This window comes from Anastrepha ludens, chromosome 5, assembly GCF_028408465.1.
Source record: "Anastrepha ludens isolate Willacy chromosome 5, idAnaLude1.1, whole genome shotgun sequence".
In the NCBI taxonomy this organism is placed as follows: Eukaryota; Metazoa; Arthropoda; class Insecta; order Diptera; family Tephritidae; genus Anastrepha; species Anastrepha ludens.
In genome coordinates this window covers 43,178,475-43,202,740 of record NC_071501.1, presented here as the reverse complement: position 1 = coordinate 43,202,740, position 24,266 = coordinate 43,178,475, and the positions used below count along the sequence as shown (strand labels likewise).

The 24,266-nt window shown below is 35.2% G+C and overlaps 4 protein-coding genes across 5 annotated transcripts; 1 reads left to right on the top strand and 3 right to left on the bottom strand.

The window, feature by feature from the left end:
• On the bottom strand, nt 1-1,797 carry LOC128862690 (probable 26S proteasome non-ATPase regulatory subunit 3). The gene is made up of 2 exons (XM_054101347.1): nt 1,523-1,797; nt 1-1,464 (listed from the first exon to the last, which is right to left on the bottom strand). Exons 1-2 carry the CDS (start codon nt 1,684-1,686, stop codon nt 147-149), a joined length of 1,482 nt encoding a protein of 493 aa, XP_053957322.1. The 5' UTR covers nt 1,687-1,797; the 3' UTR covers nt 1-146.
• Nucleotides 1,798-3,365: 1,568 nt separating this feature from the next.
• LOC128865226 (FAD-dependent oxidoreductase domain-containing protein 1) lies at nt 3,366-6,440 on the top strand. The gene is made up of 3 exons (XM_054105352.1): nt 3,366-3,858; nt 3,973-4,276; nt 4,342-6,440. Exons 1-3 carry the CDS (start codon nt 3,496-3,498, stop codon nt 5,172-5,174), a joined length of 1,500 nt encoding a protein of 499 aa, XP_053961327.1. The 5' UTR covers nt 3,366-3,495; the 3' UTR covers nt 5,175-6,440.
• On the bottom strand, nt 6,142-7,822 carry LOC128865227 (calcium load-activated calcium channel). Its single transcript, XM_054105353.1, has 4 exons — nt 7,674-7,822; nt 7,536-7,613; nt 6,545-6,719; nt 6,142-6,488 (listed from the first exon to the last, which is right to left on the bottom strand). The coding sequence occupies exons 1-4, from the start codon at nt 7,732-7,734 to the stop codon at nt 6,251-6,253; spliced, it is 552 nt and encodes a 183-aa protein (XP_053961328.1). The 5' UTR covers nt 7,735-7,822; the 3' UTR covers nt 6,142-6,250.
• Nucleotides 7,823-13,346: 5,524 nt separating this feature from the next.
• Nucleotides 13,347-22,540, bottom strand: LOC128865224 (apoptotic chromatin condensation inducer in the nucleus). 2 transcript variants are annotated; one of them, XM_054105350.1, is made up of 5 exons: nt 21,129-22,540; nt 20,853-21,069; nt 16,387-16,627; nt 16,192-16,304; nt 13,347-14,302 (listed from the first exon to the last, which is right to left on the bottom strand). In XM_054105350.1, exons 1-5 carry the CDS (start codon nt 22,358-22,360, stop codon nt 14,099-14,101), a joined length of 2,007 nt encoding a protein of 668 aa, XP_053961325.1. In that variant the 5' UTR covers nt 22,361-22,540; the 3' UTR covers nt 13,347-14,098. The 2 variants fall into 2 exon arrangements, with proteins under 2 accessions (XP_053961325.1, XP_053961326.1); XM_054105351.1 differs by having other exon boundaries at nt 16,387-16,582.
• Nucleotides 22,541-24,266: the final 1,726 nt, after the last annotated feature.

Here is a 24,266-nt window from a genome sequence, read left to right as displayed (position 1 = left end):
TATATAGAAAGTAGTAAACAAAATTTTTTAATAGACTTCTTACATAAAAACTTTTATTGAAATACGATTTTTATTAAAGTTATATGTATTTATGTTTGTATTAAATAACTCTGATGGTTAACTTTTTAATATCGTTCAAAAAACATTTAAAACCCATCTTCGTCATCCTCGGCCATTTCTTTAGCCAATTCTAAATCTTGCTGTTCACGCTCCCGACGCTCTTCAGCACTTTCAAGATCCTTACCATAGGATTTTGGAGGATAACGCATCGCTTTTACACTTTGATTGTGCAAATCAAGACAAAATGTAATACGTTCATGAAATGCCAATTGAGGTTCGCGTGTGCTGTATATATCAGTACTTTCTTTGCTCCGCATATAATTATGTTCGGGATCAAGCGTAGCTTCAATAACTCCATCCCGTATGGCTTTAGATACAATAAATTCTGCGTCTTCAGCTGAATCTAACATTAGACGTTTCGCAATATCATTTGGAGATATACGGGAATAGGAAAGTCCGATAGAACGTATCGCTGTTTTTATAACATTATGTCTAAGACGAATTATAAGAGTGTACGTGTGATCTTGCTGAAATTTCGGTCCATAGTTCTCTACTACTTCTCCAAATCTCTTTAGATTACCCAAACGCACAGCTTGAGTAAGTTGGAAATATGGAGCAAGTGACTTTCGGAGCGCCGCTTGTCTAAAAATTTGTCGCTCAGGTATATTTCCTAATAGCAACTCAACAACTATAATTAATTTTTGTACGGTTTGTCTAAATCCAACGGCTGCATTTTGCGGAGCTTTTCGTAACGCCTGTACCAAATGTTTATGTGCATCGCTGTATTCCAACTTTGCTGCTTTTATGCGTCCCAAATAATACAAAAATCTTGCCCACTCGTTGTTACTTGCAGAAACCGGGAATACCGATTTCTTTACCAGCTTATCAGCTTGATCGTAAAGTGAATAGTGTAAGTAATTTCGAAGCAAGCAATTGATAAGAACGGCTTGTCCTTCGAAGTCATTTCTCAGAGTAGCTGTACGTAGGCGAGCATGTAGAAATCCTCTTATAGTTTCAAGGCAATTATTAAGTTCATTTACACGAGAATAGTAAAAATATGATTTTGCTCCGATCAAATCTAATGTGCGACGATTTTGCGCTGCAATTTTTTTCATAAGGGACTCAGAACAGATAACTGCACGCTTAATATCTCCCTCATCGATTAATTTCACTAGCAACAGCAAATAAAAATATGCATCTACCTCAGCAATTGGAAGCTTTGAAGCGGACCGGCTTCGTGGGACCTCAGTTTCTATAACCCCTACTGGGGTATTTGGTATCAGACTAAGAGTAGCTTCACGTTCAGCACCGGCTGGATATATAGATTGAATAAGGTTACGGAAAATAACAGCACTAAGTTTTCGACGTGTGTTTGGGAGAGACCGAAGGACTCTCAAAATGAACCTAAATAAATCCAATAATATTATTTGTTTACTTTACTCAAATAAAAAGAGTTTTTTACCGAGATTCTTTTGAAGCTACGGCTCTTTCGATTTGGCGTATTTGCTCACGCACTTCTATGATAGTTGAGACGCCTTGATCTTTCTTCATATCTCCAGAATTTTCCCCAGAGGGCTCAACCTCCATTTCAACATCCTGTCCTGCAGTTTCCGCGCTATTAGTCATTTTCCTTTTTCTTCCTTAATTTATAACAAAATTCACGTCTAAAAAATGCTGAAAATTCACTGCTACCCAAAAATTGTCGAGTAATGCAAATTGTGGAACGCATTAATATCGAAACATTCTTATGTCAATCGAATGCGGTGCTCCCACTTTTATTTATTTTTATTATTGTATGTCTACACATAGTACGCAACAGTGCATAGAAGTTAATGGGGGCCCCTTCCGAAAGCAGCAACTTTATTTTTTTCGATTTTGACAACCGGTTGATGCTTTTACTAGACAGGAAACAAAACAAATAAAACGAAGAGAAATTACTTGTTTGTGAATAATTTTTGATGTTAAGAATTGTGATTTTTAAAATAAATCTGCAAGGGAGCGAAAATCGTGAAATCAAATTCACTTCTCATTTTCCAGAGAAGTTACAAATTCTTGCTGGACAAAATTATATCCAGTCAAATTGTTTAAGAAAAACAGCTTATTTGGCATATAGTTGCATTTTTGCCAAAAAAAACCACTGTGTCTGAAAAAATTTATAATTTGCAAATATTTATGTAAGAATGGACGGATTGCCAAAAGTATATTTTTATTCGCGTTGCCTAGTTTATTGTAATCATTTAAATAACATGCCCACCAAAATACGCGTATTCATGAGAGAAGAATTTACGAGTCGTTACTTAAGCTGAGATAAAAGAAATCTGATATGCAACCGTGGCAATCAACTGTCATTGAAACTGGCAAATTTTTGCAAATTTTTAAAATTTTCTGTATTAATTTTCAATATTCTTCGTGGCGAGAACAATACAATTAAATTAAGCAATCGAGAAGAAGTAGTCGTTCCCACGACAGTCGGTTCTACGTTACCGGAACGACTCGAATTTATATCCGGCCAAGGACAGTCGCTTCAGCAGCATTCCCCATATATGTACAACAACAAAGGGCAAAATAAGCGAAAGTGAGTGGAAAGGAGTGGGTATTCACAAGATTGTTTATTTTCTGTATTGCTATCACTCATTTTTCAAATTGGCACTCAAAATAGAAAATCTCACCAAAAACTCATGTAAGGAAATGACAACGCAAAAAACCATTGGAATCTAAACCGATTCCAATTAGTGCCAAAGAAATTTCTTAGCGCGCCGGGCAGGGAAATTCAATTAGTGGGAACCATAGTGTAAAAGTACGTTGACATATTCATTAATCTACCCACTCACATATAACAGGTTGCCTGCAAAATTGAGAGTCAGGTGTCAAGATGTTTTGAAAGGTCGTGAGAACGTCGTTTCGAATCTCGGTGAAAACACCAAAATTAAGAAAAACATTTTTCTAATAGTGGTCGCCCCTCGGCAGGCAATGGCAAACCTCCGAGTGTATTACTGCCATGAAAAAGCTCCTCATAAAAATATCTGTCGTTCGGAGTCGGCTTGAAACTGTAGGTCCCTCCATTTGTGGAACAACATCAAGACGCAGACCACAAAATAGGAGGAGGAGCTCGGCCAAACACCCAAAAATTACGTGGCGGTGTACCCGCCAATTATATACATATAAATAAAATGCATATGTGAACTTATTATAAGGTAATATTTAATACACCATGGTGGAAATCTACTACTACAGTTTTTTTGAACAAGCTAACATTTTACAACACTATTACCTCACAGGTATTACAACAGCTGTTTTCAATGTAGCCCAGCTGTGATATATGCTTATGACATCCTCCTTGAAGAAATCGTGTGTAAATAGTTAATAGCTAATTCCTTTTTAACAACTTCATTAAACTCAATTATTTATTTTGCTATAACAAGTACAGAAGGTATAATGAAGAGTCTATCATTCAGCCGCTTTTTAAATTCAAGAAACTGCTATCGGCCGACGCTTATAAGGTCTTTTAGCGATAATAACGATAATAGAACAGAACATCCTCATCCAATTCAGCGCACATTTAAACTTCTCCGGAACGATATGCGTAAAATCAAAAAATTTTTGACTCCCTCAATTAAACAACATGAGGAGGTTGAGGAGGAAAAAACGCATGTGGGAATTCCTGATGAAAATGAGTTCCAGACACATTGTGATGTTCTAGTAATTGGGGGAGGAGGTGTTGGAGCTTCTATAGCGTACTGGTTAAAAAAAAAAGCCCGCGATGGACTAAATGTTGTTGTTATTGAACGTGACTATCCTGTAAGCATTTAATTTAAGGACATTATTAATTCATCATATTATTTTTGAAAATTAATGTTTTGGATTTGACAATTTACTTTGATAAGTTAAAATTTTAATTATTTTTTTCACCAGCTTTTAAATAACAAGGCTTGTTTAACGCTACCTGTGGGTGGCTTGCATCAGCAGTTTCTTTTGCCTGAAAATATTGAAATGGCTCTTTACGCAGCAGAGTTTATGAGGAATTCAAAAGAGAAGTTGGGCGTTGATGTAAACTTTGACCCACAAGGATTTCTTACCTTGGCTTCTGAGGAAAACGCGGAAACTCTAAAAAGAATGTCGCAGATACAAAATGAATTTGGGGCTCGGACTGATGTTCTAACCCCAGAGCGTCTCAAAGTAAAATATCCCTGGCTAAACGTGGAAGATGTAGCCCTTGGTAAGTAAATACAGGTTTATTTAGAAAAAAAAGGTACTCATTTAATTGTTTATTATTATTTGAAGGGTGTCAAGGACTCGAAAAACATGGTTGGTTTGATGCAAACAATTTGTTATTTGGCTTAAGAAGTAGAGCCAGCGAATATGGTGCACATTTTATAAAAGCGGAATTAATAGATTTTGAATTTCAAAGTGACACAGATGTTGTTGTGGAAAGTGGAACCACAGTAAATACGTACCGAGCTTTGGATAAAGCAATAGTAAAAACTCCCAATGGCGATACGCGCACTATAAAATTTGCGATTTGCGTACTTGCTGCTGGATCTAATTCCGAGCAAATTGCTCGATTGGCTAAAATTGGCACAGGTCCTGGCATTTTAAAAGTTCCACTACCAATTCAACGCCGCAACTGTTGTAGTCATATTTTAAGTACTGATGCCATTAACACACCAGGTCTGGGAACCCCATGTATAGTTGATTTGAATGGTTTATATTTTCGAAGAGAAGGATTAACTGGTAACTATATTGCCGGACTTACCAATTGCACAGATTCAAATAATGAAAATGTACCTGAACAAAACCATTTTGAAAACAATGTTCTGCAACATTTAATGCATAGAATGAAAACATTTAAGAAGCCACAGGTCATCGAAACTTGGGAAAGTTTTTATGAATACAACGTTTTTGATGAAAATGGTATTCTCGGGCCACATTCTTATTACAATAATCTTTACATTGCGACTGGATTTTCTGCTCTAGGCCTACAGCAATCGCCTGCAGTAGGAAGAGCTATTTCTGAACTAATAATAGACGGACAGTTTCGAACAATAGATTTAACGAGGTTTGGTTTTGATAGAATCATTCTAGATCAACCGATATTCGAATATGCCTTTATGTAACTTATTCATATTTTGTATCTATGTATATATCATACATACATATGTATGTATATCATAACCTTGTTTATAGTCGAAAAACGATCCAGTGTTCAATGCTACTTTATGTATAATGCGTATAAAAAATTAATTCATTTCTTTAAATATAATATATTAATTGGATACTTTGTATTATGGGAAATATGAATAGATACATACGTAGATAAGGAAAAACCTCCCATGAAAGCCAACAAAATTGTTTAAAACCATTTTAAAAGGCAATAAAACTAATATGTCAGTAAGCTGATATTCGAAAATACATTACTGTTATTAAAACGCAGAAGAAGAAAAGTGACATTGTAATCGAATTTTATAACACGTAAAAATGAAGTCGCCATAGCAGTGCAGTCTGCCAAGTAAAATATCCCACTAAAACCCATCTGTTCAGAGGTGGCATACAACTCTAGACGCTTTGATTTGTGTGAAGATGTACACACTACGATATTATAATATTATCATTGTTGTAACAGTTTCCAAATTATAATAAGAGCAAATGTAAACAAGATTCTATATTAAGGTTAAAAAACAAGTGTAGGGCGCAAATGAACGCATTTTTAATTTTCAAACTTCAATTTTCTTATAAAAATCAAGAAAATTAAATGAAATCCGATTATGTCTAGACTTATGAGGATCCGATGTTAGGATTATTAATGTTATAGCCACTTACCAAGCCCTGTCTTGTTCATTTTGCCCATTAATTCTCATCGCCTATTTCAAAAGCGTAAAACAAAAGCACAAAATACGATCATTGGTATTGGAGTTAAGTTGTTTAAAGCGGTAGTAATTTCTTGTTCATTTTGTCCATTAATTCTCATCTTCGTTGTTGTCCAATGGTAAACCTAAGCAGTTTACTATTCCAAAAAACGTAAGACCAAAGAACAGAATACGGTCATTGGTATTTTGGATGGTATAATATCGCCCATTAGACTAGTTATTTTTAAGTCAATTACATTTAATATATTCAATAAAAATACACAATGTGATTGCATTCAAATAAACACAGAGAATTAATTCAAAGCTCCACACATACATATGTATTTTCATTTGAACTGTCCCGGAGTCGGACCAAACAATCCGCCACCCTGTTTGCTTGCTGCTCTTGAAGGTGCGAATCCCAACAACTTTTGAATATTCTGCCTTATGGACATAGTACAAAGAATGTAAAGGAAGATGAAGGAACAATCGGTATAATCATCGCCTGATAGGTTCCTATGGCTCAAACCTTGTATCCAAGAAATGGGTGTGAACGGTAATTGTGCTACCACGCGGCCATCGAATCTGTCAAAAGATGGTTTATTTACGAGCCAGTTACTCCCATTAGTTATCATACTTACATGCTATTAAACATGCTGAGAAGTGCAGTGAACGCAAAACCTGTTGCAAACATAGACTTCATTTTAACCAACGATAGGTCTCTGTTGTTGTTTTTTAATTTCTCTTCATCGCGCTCAATCTTCTTTTTCTGGGATTTATCAAGAGATTCTCCATGGATTTCCTTTCGTCTTTCTACTAATAAATACATATTTGTTTTATTTACTAATGAATGTGTTCATATATAACTTTATTTCTATTAGAAACATTTCTGAGTCTTAAGTTACATCTATCATGAATAAATATAAATACCATAGCTAATTGACAAAATCACATTTGTATATTTATTTTATATTTTGTCAATTAGAAATTTTATTTAAAATCATATGTCCTTTGGAGGTATCTTATATTGTAGGCACACTACTAATAGAAACAAATTTAGGCTTTTCAATTGTGCATACAGCAGCCTCTTATTCGTGTGCGCAATCAAAAATTTAATTTAACCTTTTTTAAATCTGTTATTCTACAAAAAGAAAATGCGAAACAGAATGTATATTTTTATGCGTGTGCTTTCCGCCAAAGATGAATAGGGAGAACATAGCATTTTAAAAGTGAAAATTGCAGTTGAAGGAAAGAAAGTCTAACACAGAGGCACAACTCTTTACTAAAATTCCTAAAATCCTTGAAGACTATTTTTCTTTTTGTTTTCGAGATTGTCTTACATACATATGAAAATGTTGAAAAACTTTTACGAGTGTAAACTACTGCTGTTATTGCTATTGTTTTTGGAAACAGCATAGACTATTTCCCATAAATTTTTGCCGGTGAAGTGACCGTCCTTAGTCGAATTTATTCTTATATCGAAGTAACCTAGCGCCAATTTAAAAAGTAACCTGTTGAGAGAAGATTCAGTGGCTCAACTACGCTCACAAAAAAATAAATAAAAACCAATTAAAGCATCAACATTTGTTAGTACTAGGGAGACATTGATACAATATAATTCATTTTACTTACATTTTTTGCTCTGTTTCTCCACTTCTCCTTTTAGCTTTTGGTACTTTTCAGTCCTATATACCAACACCCAGGTGAGACCTAAAAATCAACATGTGATAAATATAAGCCAAATTGCAAATAATCATTTTAGCTGCTAACCTTCTCCCAAAAGTGCTGTACAGATGGATATAAATACAATCAAGACCGTGTCACTCCACATATTTAGCGAAATTAATAGGTTGGAATTGTTGATATAAAATAGTTAAGTAGCATGATTACTAGGTATACGAGCGATACATCGATGTATCGATGATAAAAAATCTCCAATATCGAAAAAATGTAATGCATCGATATCACATCAAAGATAACAGACAATTTTTGGTCCACTTTTATTAGTTCCCCACGGCTTTAGCAAGCAAGGCTTCGAGCGAGGCAATTGTTTCCTTAAGGGTGGTATCCTCAAAGATATATTGCCTATCGAATTGTTTGCAGCCTACATCATACCCACTGTATACAGAATAAAGGAGGGAGCGCCTTCCGAAAACGGCTCCCTTATTTTCGTGATTTTGACAACCGATGGCGACCAACGAAAGAAAGAAAAGTTATTCGTTTATGAATATGTGAACTTTAAATTAAACTAAATAATGAAAATGAAGTGCCGTGTGCTAAATTGTGAAGCACGAATCATAACAAAACCCCATATGCAATATTTGCGTTTTTTTTTTTTGCCTCGGACGTCGTGTCAAAAAAGTATGTTTGTGTGTATATATGTTATAACTTCGTGTGTTTGCCAGTTTACACATGTTATCGCTTACTCTTCCCTTTCACAAACAGGTATCTTCGTTTCTTTTGTTTGATTACTCGCGGCATTGACATCACGGCGAATTCGGAAGGGCCAATCTTGTATTCTATCAAAAGAGAACGTTTAGTATATATAAGTGTCAATGGGAGGAACGCATAGAATTTTGTGGCTTTCTAATTCTACACACATAGTTCACCATATACATCTTTTCTATAATAAATTTACAACAAGAGACTGAATTGCTCATTTCAAATTTCGTTACATCAAAAAAACAAGCATTCTAAATGCAATAGTAGCTATTAGCAAATCATTCAAAGTCGAGGCGTGCCTACACAGTGTTATTAAAACAGCTGATTTCTTGTTCTCCCATTCCCCTTGAATATAGAATTTCATTAAAAGGGCATAACGAGAACTGGGAGCAAATAAAATTGGTCAAAAATTGCCGCCTTAACCAAATTCGGTGCTTTCATTGCAATAAGTTTTGGCCGCTAAGATATCGATCATCATTCAGTTGTTGAAAGATGAACGAAAAATTCTGGTTGGGTGCTTTTACCACACAACCAGTAGGTGTCTGACATTAAATAAATGAGCAACTGTAAACACAAATATGCTCAACTTATTAGATAAGACATAGCACTGGAGACTCTATCGTTAAACCTTAGCCAGTATTCAGATATAGAACTCGATTTACAGCAACATCAACAAGGCATTGTCGATCAATCACTGAATTATAGAAGATCACAATACCCTAAAATTGCAGGAATTAGTACCAATTTTGAGATTGAGTTATAATCCAAGTGAATTTTAATATTGAACCAATGATATATACTTGAAATAACGACTGACTTTTGTCTTTGCAACAATTTATAATAAGTTGGAATATGGTTCTTTTACTATTTCACAACTGAATTGTTAACTATTTGAAATCACATAAATACATTATATTGAAAGCATAATAAAGATAATAATTACAACATGATATTTGTTTATTTATGTTTTACTACTTTTTCAAAATTCTCATCTGAAAATGTACTTTCCTTTTTCGTATATTATAGTCCTAAAAAATGAAAATACATTAATGAACTTACTTTTCTTAAATAAATTTATTGATTTCAGTATCTTTTACTGAAGTAGTGATTTGGAAGTATGATGGTTTGAAATGAACCACATGAAGGTATTGAAATCCATTATTTTTGCGTAAATTGTTTTATGGTCGATCTTTAGCTACTGGACGATGTTACGACTACTAAAATACCTGTCAACTTCTATTATTTCTGTAATTTTATCGACATTTCTTTTAACATCCAAAAATGCCTGAACGGAATCGACTAAAGCGAAATTGCATGTAATTAGCGGGTACAGTATCAGCACCATAAACACCATTCACAATTTGAGCGACCTGGCTTGCATTATCGCCTTTATTAAAAACACTGTAAAATGTACCGAATTTTCGCTTGTTGACTTTCAACACCCTGTAACTCACAACTGAATGGAACAAACAAAAAACGGCAAACGATTTCTTCAGTGCGAAATACCACCTTGACAACGTCCTCTGACGAGCATAAACTTTAAATTGTTTGATCGATACTTTACGAGATATCGGTCACTACAGGCATCTACCGCGAAAATAATGGATTTCTTTTTCCCCAAACTAAATGTAAAGTAAAATAATGTAAAAAATGTAGCCGTTTTCTTTGTGAAAACTCAAAACGAACAAACGGATTGCAAAAAACTCGAACAGTATGTTCTTTAGGTCTATGGCACGGACATGGGGTATATTTTAATCCTAAAGGTGGCGCTGGAGTTGCGTTATTCGGAAAATCTGTCTATGATCCAATTTAGATGAAGTTCAGAACGTATGCTGCAGACGAGATTAGAAATACTTCTACAAAAACCGGAACCGTTAGATGGCGGTAGAGTCAAAATATTCATTAAATCGGTATTTAATATTTCTACGAAAAATTAATCCGCTGAATGGAGTTGGAGCCGAGTTCTCTATGTATATAAATTGCATTACTGCTACAAATTATAACAAAAATATTCATACATCGTTTTTTTAGTATGTATATCCGTACGTGATATGCAATATCATGATTACCGATCTTACTTTTACCAAAAGATTATGCCTGGAAATCCAGGCAAATCGATGGAATTTAAAAACTCTGCTGAGTAATTGACAATCTCCTATTGATTCATTACTGCATCCACAGATTTATAAAAAATCACCTGACCTGAAATTGGACCTTGAATGGATGTGTTAAGATCATTGATGTCTTTGTTTTTGTTTAGCACCTTCACCCAGACATCGTGGTTTATGTAGTTTATCTCTATGTTTGGAAAAACCTTCTACAAACATCTTCGGACAACGTGATAAGTCCAGTTTTCGCATTTACATCTATTTTCCGATTCCAAACACATTTACCATTTGCATTAATTTCATCATCAGATGTTGGTTTTGGAATGACGGGAAGTATTTGACGAAAATTATTGGCCAGTAAAAGTTGGTAATCTCTACGTAGATATTGTAAAATGCGGTTCAAAGTTTCTAAAGATTTTTTATGCCCTATCGTATTATTTCGCCATTCCACAGGTTTTTAAAATGTTGCATGTTCGGTTTTCATGTATCTGCATATTCAGTGGAAGCTTCAGAGCTGAGAGTGACGTGTAGCAGCGATTGTAGAAGATACAAGTTCCAAAGCAATCCGAACTTGCAATCTTATTGTTGCCAAGAGAAGTAATATTATGTCAGGTGCATCGAAAAAATGCATTCCTCCACTTCCATCGCCTTGAACAGACTTGACAGTGTTGTTGATGGTGGGCGTTCAGAACTTTGGATCGCATTACTTGATGTGAAATATATTCGTTTACCATTTTCGAGGTTACATTATTTCGTTCTTCGTATTTGTAACGGCTACACCAAAAAAGCCATGTCGCTCCCCTTAACATATTTGCATACATACGTGTATTTTAAGGATTTGACACCGATATGAGCGTTAAGTGTATCGGACAGTAACAGCGAATAGTTCATGATTTAACGATTGCCAATTTTAACATCCTGGTCAGTAATTTTCAACATAGATTTTCTCGTTATGTTCAGCGGATCGACGACGATACAACGGATGTCCATCATTACCGGTTATAGTTTCTACGACCAACGCTTTTGAATATCACTTCGAACATTTCGACTGAAATCACATCAACAATATCATTTGGTCCTAGTTTATCTACTAACCAATTAAGAATGTGGGTGTAGAAATGAACGTTTCATAAGTGATTTTATTTTTTTTTAATGCGCGTGTCGTAATATCGTGTCGATCTAATGAAATATGGCCCGGAAATAAAAGGTATTTTAGCTGGTTCAGTTGGTCAACATTGTTAAATATTCATTGCATCACATTCGCATCGCAGCATTTTCTTATACAATCTGATATAGTTCAAGCGCTCGCTTTCAATCTTAACATGCATGTCGACATATTGGTGAAACAGCGCTTACAACATTTCGGCAGGTGGTTATGAAAATTCATTGCGCTTATTTTTTTTTTGTTGATTTCGATGCCTAAAAGTTAAGACATGAATGTAATAAAGGGTTTTCCAATAACAGGTGTTATAGCTGAATGGATTGCGCTATCGAGAGATAATTAACGATTTTTTATGGCTGGAATTGGATGGTATTGATCTGGACGTTTATTTTCAACAAGACGGCGCGACGTGCCACACAAGCAACGAAACCATTGATCTTTAACGGGAAAAGTTTCCGGACCGTGTTATCTCTCGAAGAGGTGATCACAATTGGCCACTGAGATCTTGTGATTTAACACTTTGACTTTTTTTTTTTTTGCCACGTGAAAGAGAAGGTCTACGCCAATAGTCCAGGTTCAATTCAAGACCTCAAAGATGGAATTCGTGAGGCTCTCGAGGACATAGGGCAGTCACTTTGCAATTCGGTTATGGAAAATTGCATGTCCTGTAAGCGTGGTTGTGGTGGTCATTTGCCTGATGTTATTTTACACTATTCACGGCATACCTTCCTCTTTATAATGAAATAAACATCCGACCATTTATATTAAAAAATAGCATTTTTCTTTGAATATCAAAATAAACACCTCTTATTAAAAAACCTTTTAGAAGATCTATTCAATGCTCTATGATAGTACTCACAAGTTGAAGAGCTCACCATTTTTATTGCAAAATAATATTCCATCTTCGCCTAACCAAAATAACATCGGCTATTGTAAGTGCATTAAATCGACGAGTGCTCTCTGGATGAAGATTTGTCTGCTCAGACGACAACCTTATAATTATCGGACGGGATTATATATAGAGCCGTCTTAAATAATCTAATCATATGTGAAACGATTTTTTTCTTGCAAGGTTTTCTCAGTTTTAAATTATCTTAAACACAGAATGAAATATGCACTATCAAAAAAGTAACATCTATTAAATTTTTGTAGTTTCAGATAAATACTTAGGTAAACTCTAGGACGGCCGCCATAGCCGAATGGATTGGTGCGTGACTACCATTCAGAATTCAGAGAGAACGTAGGTTCGAGTCTCGGTGAAACACCAAAATTAAGAAAAACATTTTTCTAATAGCGGTCGCCAGGCAATGGCCGACCTCAGAGTGTATTTCTGTCATGAAAAATATCATAAAAAATCTGCCGTTCGGATTCGCTTGAAACTGTAGGTCCCTCCATTTGTGGAACAACATCAAGACGCATACCTCAAATAAGAGGAGGAGCTCGGCCAAACACCCAAAAAGGGTTATAGGTATATATATAGTGTTTAGATAGAGATTACTTAAAGCTGCTTTTATTTGAGTGGATTTTGTCGATTGTTACAAAGACATTTAAAAATCAAAACAAACTTGATTTTAAACAAGCTACGATTGCTTAGTTCGATTTCTTTGCATCTTTTAATTTTCTGAGAGAAAATAATTAAACAAACTTATGATGTGAGTATATAACAATGTAAAAATAATTTACCAAATGTATATACACAAGACTAAAACCGAATACTATTACCAAATAAGACCAAAAGTATTTTGAGAGAACTTATTGTGTTTTATTTTAAATATTGTATCATTGTATATTGATATTAAGAACTTTATGTGGTCAAGTGCCACTTTACTGCTGAATTTGTATCCAAGGTGGCGTCGAGAACACTTGTATTGTAGATTTCAATTGGCCTGCTGCGCCTCTCCACTTAAAAGAATTTTCCAGAAAGTTTCATAACAGATTTTGATGTTTTGGATGCTCAAAATCTGACCGTTTCCTAAGGATATTTTAGTAGCATTTGCAACTAAATTGAGTACCCAATCTAAACTTTTGCGGGTATAAGAAGTAATAAAGACTTTTTTCGCAACACATTGGAAACAATATATGGTAAGTTACTTATTTCCAAAACTTGAAAATAACAAAATTACCGACTGTTTCGAGTAAAATTATTTGGAAAAATTAACGATTTGTTTATCTAAGAAAAGGATAGACTTTTGAAAATGACTTTGGCGACAATTTGTTTTTGTGATTTGAAATTCTTTGAATTATTTTTAGTAAAAAAAAAACAAAAAATGTATGTATATCTTCGCCAAAGGCTAGGATAGCCGGAAACTATTTCTTTAGGTTTGTTGAAATACTTGCCATTTTTTAACTTCAGAACGATGCTAAATGAAATTTATTTCAGCTTTCGTTCAGCATGCATCCGCTGTTGCATGTGTTGAAAAGTAATAAATTTCAAATGCAACGACGACGTAATGATAATTTGGTTATACAATACCAATAATTGTTTAGTAACGGCGTCGATCACGACTACGAGAACGGCGATCACTGGATCGATTACGCCTTTGATCCCTTTCTCTTTCTCTATCTCTTCGTTCATTGGTCCGATTCCTTTCTTTCTCTCTTTCTTTCCCTTTTTCCACCTCTCTTTGCTTAATGCGCTGTTTATGTTCTTCAAGTCGCTTCTGTCGGAATGCCTCTTTTTCAGCAATCTTAAAACAAAAATAATTTAGCACTATTAACTTAATTTATAACAAAATCATTATGATTTTTTATATGCAGATCTATTCGTTTTGTGTTTAGAGTTAGTGAGAGATTAGCATAAGATTTATGGGATCACTATTTATAATCTGTGATACTTATCTATTATCAAAACTTGGAGAAATAACACGTTCAAACAAAACATCGAATTTCAATTCAGGTCGTTTCGATAGCGTGGTCAGAACTGTAATTGAAAAGTCACAGTATCCCAAGCTCTTTCATTGGCTTTTAGTTCTTTAGTAACAGAACTTTATATAACGGTGTTACGGCCGTGCCAGAAGATTCGGCGTCTTACAGAAGTAATGGAGCGACCATTTCTCGAACTTACTGAATAGTGACAAATGTGGGAGTCATAGAGAATGTGAAAATCCCGTTCACACCATCGTAGACGACGGGACGGTAATTTCGCTACTACCCGACGGGTGCGAATAGTGATAAAGCCGCTAAAGAACAACAAAGCTATAGAAGACATTGGACAGCTGGCTGAGCTATTCAAACATGGCGTCGAAGTACCTTCATCAACTCCTGTGCAAAATATGGTCGGATGAATGCATGTCTCTTGATTGCAATTTAAGAAGGGTGACCCTACAATCTGTGCAAACTAGCCTGGAAATAGTTTTCTAAATATCGCGTACGCTCTATCGAGGGTATTATGAGAAAGATCGGAGACCACCGTCAATTAACTGATTGGACCTTATCAGTGTGTCTTTATTTACAATACCCTTGAAAGGAGAATCGATACACATCAACTTTTCATCGACTTTAAAGCCGCATTCGACAGCACGAAAAGGAGTTGTCTATATGCCGCGATTTCTGGCATAACCGCAAAACAAATACGGCTGTGCAAAATGACTTTGAGCAATACCAGCAGTTCCGCCAGTAAATTACTATCCATTTAATACCAAAAGAGGTTTCAATCAGGTGACTCTGTGGTATAATGATGATGACCCTGAACCTGAGCAAAATGATATAGACATCAACGGCATTAACAACCGTACTGTTAGTTCTGCCTTTTCTAAGCTGGAAAAAGAAGCAAAGCGAAGGAGTCTGAAGATGAGCGCGGACTCGACGAATTACCTCCTGTCCTCACACAAAAAATCAGCGCATTCCCGAGTTAGCAACCCTCACTTGCTGTTGGCAGTTATAAATTTGGAAAAGTAGAGAACTTACTTTACTTGGGAACCAGTATTAATAACTATAATAGTGTCAGCCTTGAAATCCAACGGAGAATCTGTCTTGTCCGCCAGTACTATTTTTGACTAAGTAGCCAATTAAGTAGTAAAGTCAAGATTAAACAATGGCAACAAGAGGCATACCTTAAAATATTTCAGGAAAAGTCCTACGGAGATTTTTGGACCTTTGTGCCTTGGCGACGGCGAGTATCCCAGACGATCAAACAATATGCTGTATGACCTTTACGGCGACATAGACATTGTCTAACAGAGGAGGGCCTCTATTGGAGGAAAGATCAGGTGGAGGACTTGGCTGCATTTGGTGTGAAAAAAGAAACGACTGGCTTGCTTTGTTAAACTCGGTCAAAACCCCTTAATTAGTTATTGCGCTAATCAAGAAGAAGAAGTTATGGCCATTTACTATGCAGGATATTTTCTTCTTCTTTGCAAATCGTAGAAGATAATAATGATATTCTCGGATAGAACACTGAGTCATATTTCAACAATTAGCATATGGCTCGCCAAAAACCCTCCTACCCTTAACCACAACCGCTCTATGCATGTGCCTATCTGCTATGTTATCTAGTCAATAAGAATCCACATCATAGATTGAATAAATTAAAATAGAATATATGTATAGAAGTCACACTATTTTTTACCATACTTACTTGTTCTGGTGTTAATGGTAGCCAGTAAATACATGGTGTACTCTTAGTTTTGCGAAACAAGTCATCCAGAAGTCTTAACGGTGGGTCATTTTCCTTTTTCTTTACCTTCCGTGCTATAAATATATATAAATAAAGTGAAATTGTTTTATTGGGAAATATGTGTGCACATGCAAATATATTGGTCAGCATCCATACCTGGCGATCGGCTACTACTTCTCGCATCTCCTCTTCCCTTAGACCGGGGTCTCCTGTCTTTCCCATTGCGATCAGTTTCCCGATTGCCAAAAAAAATTTCCCTTTCTCTGCTACGCCGCTTTATGACTTCTCTGTTCTTATCTCGATCTAAACTCTCCTTCTTTCCAACATCCCATTCTCGAACCGGCCTTATTGTCTGAAATATATTACATTGAGCCAATAACCCAAAATTCTTTTTTGTCTAGCAACGAATTTAAGGTTAAAAAAAAGAATTTAAGTTAAAATACAAGAAAACGTACAAATGATCTTAAATGAATACGTTAACTATATTTTACTAAAGTGATAAGATAGTTACATTCGTGCTCAAAATAATAGCAACGTGACGAATTATCAAGTTTTAACTAGTTTTTTTATGTTTTTATAAAAGTTTAGCGCATTCTACAAAAATTTAAAAAATGTCAAAAAAATACATCAAACTTTTCCACTTTTGATTCAGAATTTTTCAAGGCGCATTTATTAAAGGTGGTAGCACTAGACCAACAATAAAGTTTTGTACGTTTGATTGTCAAAGCAAAGTATTGGCAAAGAATGAATTCGCCTTGTTTCATTCTGGGCTGACAGCCACATGGACACGGCGAAACATTTTGATTTAAGATACAAAAATTTAGATGACGATTATTTTAATTTGTAAAATTTTTGTGAATTTCGCCCAAAGTTTGAAGATTTGAGTTATATGGTTTTTTTTTTTTTGTAGAATGCCCTAATTTTTTTAAAACATAAAAAAAGTTAAAACTTGGTAATTCGTCGCGCTCCTATTATTTTCAACAAATATATTGTAATAATAACAAACTCGTAGTAAATACAGGCTTATTCTATAAATCAAAAATTTGTATTACGAAATATCCTTTCGATGTATGGTAATCGGTATTTAGGCACACTGTAATTGTTTCAGCGTTAAATTAGCGGGAAACACTTTCGAAACGTGATGGAAATGTTCCGATTTACTGATTTTCGATTGCATTATTTCTAATTTAGTAATTAACGGCGAATGGGTTGGTGCGTGATTACCATTCGGAATTCACAGAGAGGTCATTGGTTCGAATCTCGGTGAAAGCAAAATTAATAAAAACATTTTTCTAATAGCGGTCGCCCCTCGGCAGGCAATGGCAAACCTTCGAGTGTATTTCTGCCATGAAAAAGCTCCTCATAAAAATATCTGCCGTTCGGAGTCGGCTTGAAACTGTAGGTCCCTCCATTTGTGGAACAACATCAAGACGCACACCACAAATATGAGGAGAAGCTCGGCCAAACCCCCAAAAAGGGTGTACGCGCCAATTATATATATATATAATTAACATACAGTGAACAAAAAAACAACTGGGTCACTTTTTGGTTCCGACTTCAATCCTTTATAAGTATTTAATTCAGTACTTTGTTATGAAAAACGAAAAAAATATAATATTTAAATTGTGTGGAAGTTTTCCAGTAAGCAAAACAATAATTTAATTTTACAACTCACACATAAAGTGGGGCAGTAATGAAAATATGGAAATAAAGAAAAATTGATTAACAAATATTTTGTGAAGTATCCCTTTGCACTAATTACTGCTTGTAGACGTCGTTGCTCGGAGTGTACTAGAGTTTTGGTGGCATCTCTTGAAATATTTGCCCATATCTCTTCAATGTCTGATTTTAGGTAATATTTACCACTAATCTGCCGTTTGCGCAATTCTCTTTCAATGTGGGCCCACAAGTGCTCAATGGAATTCGAGATCTGAGTTCTGAGGCAGATGGGGCAATACTTATTTTACATTCTAACGCAACCATTCCCTTGGAATCAGTGCAGTATGCTTTGGGTCGTTGCCGTGCACGAAGGCGAACGTTGGTGGTAACTGTAATTTTTCGACAATTTTAGGAATATTCTCCTTCAATATTTCTAGATAATATATCTTAGTCATAGTGCCTTAAATAAAACAAAACGAGCACTCTCTATTTGCCGTCATTGCTTCCCAAATCCTAACACGACCGCCAACATGTTACACAGGACCATCCACATTAAACGGATTGAGGGCTGCAGCTTCCCTTCTCCAGACAAAACTACGGTCATTCGACACAAATAAGTTGAAAAGGGATTTTTTTCTAGGAGTTTACGCTCTGTATTCGTTGCTGCGCAGAAAATTTCTGATAATTTGTCCACAATTGACACATTTTTAAGTGATTTGGCAATACCAACTACAGACTTTTTCGGGTACTCGTTTATTTAATGTATAATCCTTCTCTAAACTAAATATTTGAGTTAATTTTTGTCATTAAACATTTGAGTTAATCTTGGAAACTCTTCCAGTACCACTTTTTCTAAGAAAATAATGGTTTTCATTATATTTTTCAATATGAGGGATGGTATTTCACCATCAGTTCTTTTATATCACTCGATGTTTGCTTATTCATCTTCACTGTTAAAAACTCTCAACGTCAATGGCAAAATGTGAGAAATAAAACTAACTTTTGGAGTTCAGTTATGGAAAAATACACATAGTTTACGAAAATATGCTAAAAATTAGGGTGTCCCACTTTTTGTTTGACTTTGAAAAATTATGTTACTGCCGTTATTACTTAAATAAACGGAATTACCGTTAATATTAAAACAATAATTATGCATAATTAATAGTTAAAAATGAAAAATATTCAACGTAAATGATTCTTAAATATCTGTGAATAACTTCTTTATACATATAAATTTAAATATTTTTGAATATTGGTGCCCCAGTTTCCTTTTGGTTCACCGTAGTTAGCTTTAATTTGTATATTTAAAGCTAGCTATGTATGTATGTTTAATTTTTAAAATATGTTTATACTTTTATTTCTAAATTGTACAAAAAAATTTTAAAAATCATCTGTTATAATCAATCTTTACTCGAAGCACACCGATATATTTTCTTAATGTATCTCTTATAGGTATTTGCATTTTAATTTTTAATACTGATTTAGTTTTTAATATATGTAGTTAACTTAAAAATGATAGCCACAAAACTTGAAATTTATATTCTTCATTATATATTCTTCAAACATTAATTGGCGTCAATTATATTCCTAAAGCTTGAGCTTAATAAGCAATGACAAATGGCCAATAACACATTTAGCAGAGGTCATCGAGAGGTTTTAAGAGGTAGTCTAATAGATAAGATGTGTGTCAATTCTGCTCAAATAAAGGCGCACTCAATGAATTCCGACTAAGTCTGATGAAAGGGCTTCAGACACGCCCCTAAATTTTTTTGATCTGTTAAAATGTTACAATATCATTCAAGGTCTCAATTTTTATCATGATGTTCAAGAAGGAACAAAAATTTGATTAGTAGAACCGAAATTTTGAGTGTTTTGAATTGTTGCCATGGCAGCCAATTTTACATACATACATGACTTGGGTTTTTCCCCGACGCTACCGGTCCAGTAATCTAGCCCTGCAAATTACATTTGCAAGGAGTGCATAGTCCCATACGGCTTATTTGGGTCCCACAACATAAGCAGCCGATGCGTCGGCTAAAGAGGCTGTGGCATCGTAGGACCCGAGCCATGATGTATCAGGAAAGAAGGAAAAGAAGTGGGAGTATGCCAGGTGAAGTTCTTATTGAGAGGGTATAACCATCCATCTACACAGGTTCGGAATATGGTCCACCGACTCTTGCTGTTTCTGTTGCAAATCCTCAATAAGTCCAACAAACCTTCTTCTCGAATGTGATTCCATATCGGGAAGGAGTAAACATCTCGATCGGTTACGACCAGAAAAAATCAACATTCATTTAGTCCAACTCAGCCCTATCTTAGATTTTCTGAGAGAGCTGGGTTTGGGTGAGGTACTGTTATGAGGAGAGAACACGAAAGTACTTAATGTCGGAGCACGAACGTCTCCCCTTTTCCATTTTATTTCATTTATATATCTTACAGTTCAGCTTTGACAAATGAACCGTTTGTACAGTTTTATTTTTAAAATTAAACCTTTAAAAATATATTATTATTATTATTTGTTGTGTACTATTTCAGAAGTGGACGTACTATACTATTTACTATATGCTTTTATATACTATGATACATAAAAAGGTAGTTCCTCTTAATGACATTAGAAGCCATTTGACTTTATGTCTAGGACTGAAATATAGCAGATTATATAATAGATTGAAAGATGTCATTTTTTTCAACTGCCTTCAATTCAATTCATATTAACTTTAATAAAATAATAAAAGGAAAAAAATATTTGGACATTTACAATCTGCAAAAATCCAAGATACTAATGCAAGGAAACAGATAGGCAGTTTTTTAAATTTCGAAATACCATAATTTGTCTAAATTAATAATTCGATGCCATATGAGCAAATATGAAACTTTAAAATCGCTGTATCCGTCAACAAATTAGAAGAGAAACTACCTTTTTTTGTATCATATTCTTTACTATTGCACCTTTTAACACTTACCCTCTTTTCATCTACGCCATTCCTATCTCTATTCCAACCCATGCCGATAAGAACATTATCTCTATGACTTTCTTGACCAAAACTGGATTGCTCCTCTTTGGTAGATTGAATAGCACGATCCATGTCACTCTGTTTTGCAAAGCCTACAATTAAGCATTTGGGGTTTGAAACCGGCCAACGTACTCCATGTAAGGCATGCCGCGTTTCAATGGCTTCACTAAAAATTATTTTTCAAATCAATTATAGCAAAAACATATAGAAAATTCAAATGCATACTCTTCTGTCTCATATTGTACATAGCATTTCGATTTGATGCGATCGATCCAAAATCCATCCTCCACCATTTTTCCAGTGCGAGCTAATAACCCTTTTAATTGAAGTACAGTAAATGGTCGTACAAGGTTTGTTATAAAAAGTATATTAGTGGCTTTCTTATTTTGTGGACTCTGTGAACGTTGTTCAACTTTTATATTAACTTTGTTAACGGTTCTTTGTACGGAAGATGATTCACTTTGGTTCCGATTTGTTTTTTCAACACTATTAGTAGTACTAGGTCTGTGAATCTCCCTTTCTGGGGAAGGAGTCTCTTCGCCTTCCTCACGTTCCGAGTTAACCTCTTGTACTTCAGGTGAAGATGCCAAGTTAACTTGTGGAGCAGGATGTACGTTTTCAGGAATTGATGTTTTCAATGTTTCAGTGGTAATCACAAGGAGCGGGCTCCTGTTTTGTACCGTCCTCTTTGTTGTTATCCACGTCCGTTTATTTACCTTTACATCAGTTTTTTCCTCGGAATTAATAGCTTCGCTTTTGGGCGATTGAGGGTTTGACATATCATTTTTAGAATTATTTGTATTATCAGTAACTGGGGCTTCACCTTCTTTGCTTACCACTTCAGTTTGAGGCTTTTCTTCGCCTTTTTTCTCAGACACAGTAACATTGTCAACTAAGCTTTCATTTTTGCTCAGTGCATCTTGTGATTGCAACTTTTCTTCATCATTATCTTCCGCTTGAATTTCTAACACATCCAAAGGTTTCATAATATCAACATTAGTTTTCGGACTTGATGAGCATGAAGCCGCTGTTATATCTGATTCCGATTTTTGAAGTGCTTCTTTCTTTAAATTTAATTCTTGGTCCATTTTTTCCTCATTTGAACACTCCTCTTTTACAGATTGGATTTCTTCCGGAATAGCTTCTATTTTTAAGTCAGTGATAGTGTTCTGAGCTTTACGTTTGGCGGGACTGCTCCGATCCTTTACCGGTGTGCGATTACGTGAACGGCTCTTACCAGGTTCAGTTGACGGTTCTTCATTAATGGTATCAACGGGACAATCTGCATTTTGAGTACCCTTTTCCGTCTCATCCCCTTGCGGGGACATTTCGGGATATGCGCCTTTTTCACTCGCAGTTTCAGATGTTTTACGCGATCGACGACTTGTTCGACGAGACACCGGGGCAGGAGACGAAACTTCAGTGGACTTCTTTCTTTCACTTCGTCGCCGCATCATGAAATTAATGCTAAATATTTAACGATATATGTACGTTTAATTTTTTCAGAGTTCAGTCCCTACTTAAGAAAAATAACTTTGTTTCCGTAAAATATCCACGACTTTTGAAAACTCGATACAACAAGCACCACTCTGTGAAGTGTGAAAGGGAACCATCTTGTTTTAAGAAGTACGTTCAGTGTGTTCAATTTTTAATTGCTACCGATTATCTTTTCATATTGTGCGTTCATGAAAGACTATTTACACATAGGTAATTTGATGTAACGGAACGAAGTGAACTATCACTTAATTATCTATTGCTTCCAAAATGTATGCGTAATGTTATAACGAACAGCAAAAGACGGGAAACGTAAGATTAGTTGATTATAAATTCGTTCCGTTTATTACTACTACTTACTTTGGTAATTTATATATATATATATATGGATCATATAGCGTTTGCTTTTTGAACTAACTATTTTTTTGAAAATGGTAACACAAATTACATGTCAAATGTGTTCATAATTTACTTAAAGGTTTGACATTTACGAAATGGGACGCTATACGTTTGAACAAAATTGGGAAATATTGAAAACCTATTTCCAAAGTGGTGAGTCTTCTTCTTCTTCCGCGGTTACAGTAAATGGCGAGCGTTATCGTGACATGCTCAACGAGTTGTTTCCAAAAATTAAAGATGACATGGACGACATTTGGTTTCAACAGGACGAGGAAAATTGTCACACTGCCAAAGTTACACTCGAACTTTTGGCTACCGTTTTTGAAAACCGAATAATCAGCCGAAATTCCGATATCAATTGGACGTCTCGGAGCTGTGATTTAAGCCTGTTGGACTATTTTTTGTGAGGAGCCGTTAAGGACAAATGCTATGCGAACCATCCAGAGACGATTGATGCTTTAAAACACGAAATCGAAGTTGCCATTCATGAAATTGGAGCCCAAATAATCGAAAATGTGCTTAAAAATTGGCCTCGAATGGCTACTGTAAAGCCAGTCGTGGCAGTCATTTGAACGATATTATTTTTTATTCATAAATGGCAATGTTCAATCTTCAAAATAAAAAAAAGTTTGAAAAAATATTGTTTAGTTTCGGCCCACCTTATATATAATAAAATCAATATTATAAAGTTTTTGTAATGCCACAACCTATTTACTAAACACCTAATTCCTGTTCAACTCAAAATCGCGTCGAGTAAACATTCATCTTCTTACTCAACTTTGGTTTGGTAATTAAAAACAACTGTGGATGTCACAAAGAATATGAAGATTCCGATCCACAAATCTTTGACGACGCGACTGTGATTCTGCTAACAAACCGGATTGGACTTCATCAGAAAATACAAATGAAAGGAGAATGAATACACAGCATCTTTTCGTCAACTTCAAAGCTGCATTCGACTGCACAAAAAGGAGTTACCTATATGCCGGGATGTCTGAATTTGGTGTCCTCGCAAAACTAATACGGCTATGAATAACGACGTTGCTCAATACCAGCAGCGCCGTCAGAATTGGGAAGGACCTTCCGAGCCATTTGATACCAAACGAGGTATCAGACAGGTGGCTCTCTATAGTGGTTTGGAAAAGTAGAATACTTAGTTTAGTTGGGAACCACAAGAATCATCAACATCGAAACAGATATATTGTTGTAATAATTTTTTTTTATTATAATTTCCTGCATTTATTTTTGAATATCCTGGATGTACCCCGCGCCTACGAGCATTGTACAGACCCATAAGAAAAATACTCTCAGCTGGTTCCAAAACGCTGTCTATTGTCAGTTTTCCAGTCAGAGGAACATTTCGTATTTTTTTGTTGTGGAGATTCTATTGTTTTTAATGTTACCATAAATATTCCAATTAGGCATAGCCAATACGCTTAAGCAAAAAGACAAGCACTCACACCATTACAC